At 38.9% G+C, this 2496-nt stretch overlaps 1 protein-coding gene across 1 annotated transcript in view; it reads right to left on the reverse strand.

Moving 5' to 3' along the window:
* DNAH7 (dynein, axonemal, heavy chain 7) overlaps positions 1–2496 on the reverse strand; it is a 333441-nt gene that overhangs the window by 84289 nt on the left and 246656 nt on the right. The window contains exon 47 of the mRNA XM_011952066.1: positions 2200–2354. Coding sequence (XP_011807456.1) covers positions 2200–2354 — 155 coding nt within the window. The remainder of the gene's footprint in view (positions 1–2199; positions 2355–2496) is intronic.

Raw genomic sequence — 2496 nt, forward strand, 5'->3', positions numbered from 1 at the left:
TTTTTTTGAGACAGGATCTCACTCTGTTGCCCAGGTTGGAATGCAGTGGTGCTATCATAGCTCACTGCAGCCTTGACCTTTTGGGCTTAAGCGATTCTCCCACCTCAGCCTCCTGAGTAGCTGGGACCACAGGCACATAGCACCATGCCCAGCTAATTTTTGTATTTTTTGTAAAGATGGGTCTCACTACGTTGCCCAAGTTAGCCTCAACTCCTGGGTTCAAGTAATCCTCCCATCTCAGCCTCCTAAAGTGCTGAGACTACAGGCATGAGCCACTGTGTCCAGCCTACTTAAAGTATTTAAGGTGCCAGTTCCTTCAAGACGTCTTCCCCGATTCCTCTGAATTTCTACAGTACATCATCTGTGCCTTTCTTATTATATCATACTAAAATATGATACGCATAAATCATACAGTAAATGTTCAACAAAAAACATAAATTGATCAACAGACACTACTGTAAGTATCCAACATACATAATTTATTTCTTCTTCATTCTATATGGTTAAAATATAGATGGGGAAACTGAGTCTCAGGAAGGTCACTGAAGCAAACACTGAGTGACAGAGGCAAGTACTCTGAATCCAAGGCCAGTTCCCTACCCACTAACTACATTGATCCCAATAAGAATTAGTGACAACCACTTTCTAACTTTATTACAGTGATGCGCGCGCACACACACACACACACACACACATCTGATCTTAGTGTTAAACAGGCAAAATATTTAGTAGTAGAGATCATGTTCCCCTTTTCTATGTAACTCCTATATTACATTCTATATGCTAAGAACAGCAAATGAATGAAATACCATATGTGCATGTGTCTATGTGTCCATTACACAAACACAAAATTTCATAGGTAGACTTAGACTGTCTTCATTTCATACTTATTCTAATAGAGCCTTAAACTATAATTAATATTTTAAAACAAACTCCCTCTTAATATGCACAAATAAGGTGTCCATAAGACTACCTGGAATATTTATTATGATTCTTTTATATTATATTATGTCTAATAACAAGTGAGACTTGCTGCACCATCCTGGAGCTAAATAGATTGTAGTTTCCTAAGTGTTTACCTTTATTTGGTCATATAGTCAAAATTTGATGGGCTACGTGAATTTAAAGCATGACTAATAACTCCAATTTACTCAAATCACAAGTTTTCTGTTTTTTCGTTTTGATAAATGTGACATCTGCATAAGGGCTGTATTGAAAAATCTTTGTCATGTTTATAATCTCTCTATTTTAGATGGCAGATAACAACCAGGCACATAAAATCTGTACTCTCCTCTCTGTCACTTCTTTTTTTTTTTTTTTTTTGAGATGGAGTCTCGCTCTGTTGCCCAGGCTGGAGTGCAGTGGCACTCTCTTGGCTCACTGCAACCACCACCTCCCAGGTTCAAGCAATTCTCCTGCTTTAGCCTCCTGAGTAGCTGGGATTACAGGCATCCACCAGCATGCTCGGCTAATGTTTGTGTTTTTAGTAAAAACAGGGTTTCACCATGTTGGCCAGGCTGGTCTTGAACTCCTGACCTCAGGTGATCCACCCCCCTCAGCCTCCCAAAGTGCTGGGATTACAGGTGTGAGCCGCAACCCATCTCGCCTCTCTGCCACTTCTATAGGGTAAGTTGAGAGAGGAATACATAAATAACTGAACTAGTGTTGTGTTAAAATACTATTGGCATATATCAAGTGGCCTTTTTAAATGCAGAATTGGAGACATAATGAGAACTAAAGGGAAACAACAGACAAAAATTAAAACAGTTAAATTAGGGGAAGCATCACAAATGAATCTTGAGACAAAGAAAATCTCCTAACCTTCTGGGAGGTTTATAATCTTTAAAATTCTCATTTGATTAATTATCATTAAATAATGAAAAATGTTAAACAAGTCGCTGTTTAAGATGAGTCTGGGCCAGGCGTCGCGGCTAATGCCTTTAATCCCAATGCTTTAGGAGGCCAAGGAAGGCAGTTGCTTGAGCCCAGGAGTTTGAGACCAGCCTAGGCAACATGGTAAAACCCCATCTCTACAAAAAATACAAAAATTAGCCAGGTGTAGGGGCGTGTGCCTGTACTCTCAGCTACTTGGTAGGCTTAGGTGGGAGGATCGCTTGAAACAATCTATATAGTTTTGGGTTAATTGTGCCCTCCCCAGGCAGTTCTGTAATGTATCTTATTAGTTATTCAACTACATACCAGGAGTTCCAAACTGGATGCAATTTTCCAGAGTCCTGACATAGTCAGGTTCACTAAGTTTGATCACATAAAGACTGTTGGCTTTTTCCATGTTCTTGATCCATTTATTAGCCTGACTTTGAGGATCTATCATCAGAGGCCACCTTCTTGCATTCCTGAAAAGGAGGAGAAAGATGATGCTGGTCAAGCCATGGTTTGTTTTTACACTATTTAATCATGTTCACATCACAGGTCACTTTTTAAAAGTTTGCCCTTTATTGTAATATTTTACTTTTTTTTTTTTTTTTTTTTTTTTTT

This window comes from Colobus angolensis, unplaced genomic scaffold (genome assembly GCF_000951035.1).
Source record: "Colobus angolensis palliatus isolate OR3802 unplaced genomic scaffold, Cang.pa_1.0 Scaffold330, whole genome shotgun sequence".
Lineage (NCBI taxonomy): Eukaryota > Metazoa > Chordata > Mammalia > Primates > Cercopithecidae > Colobus > Colobus angolensis.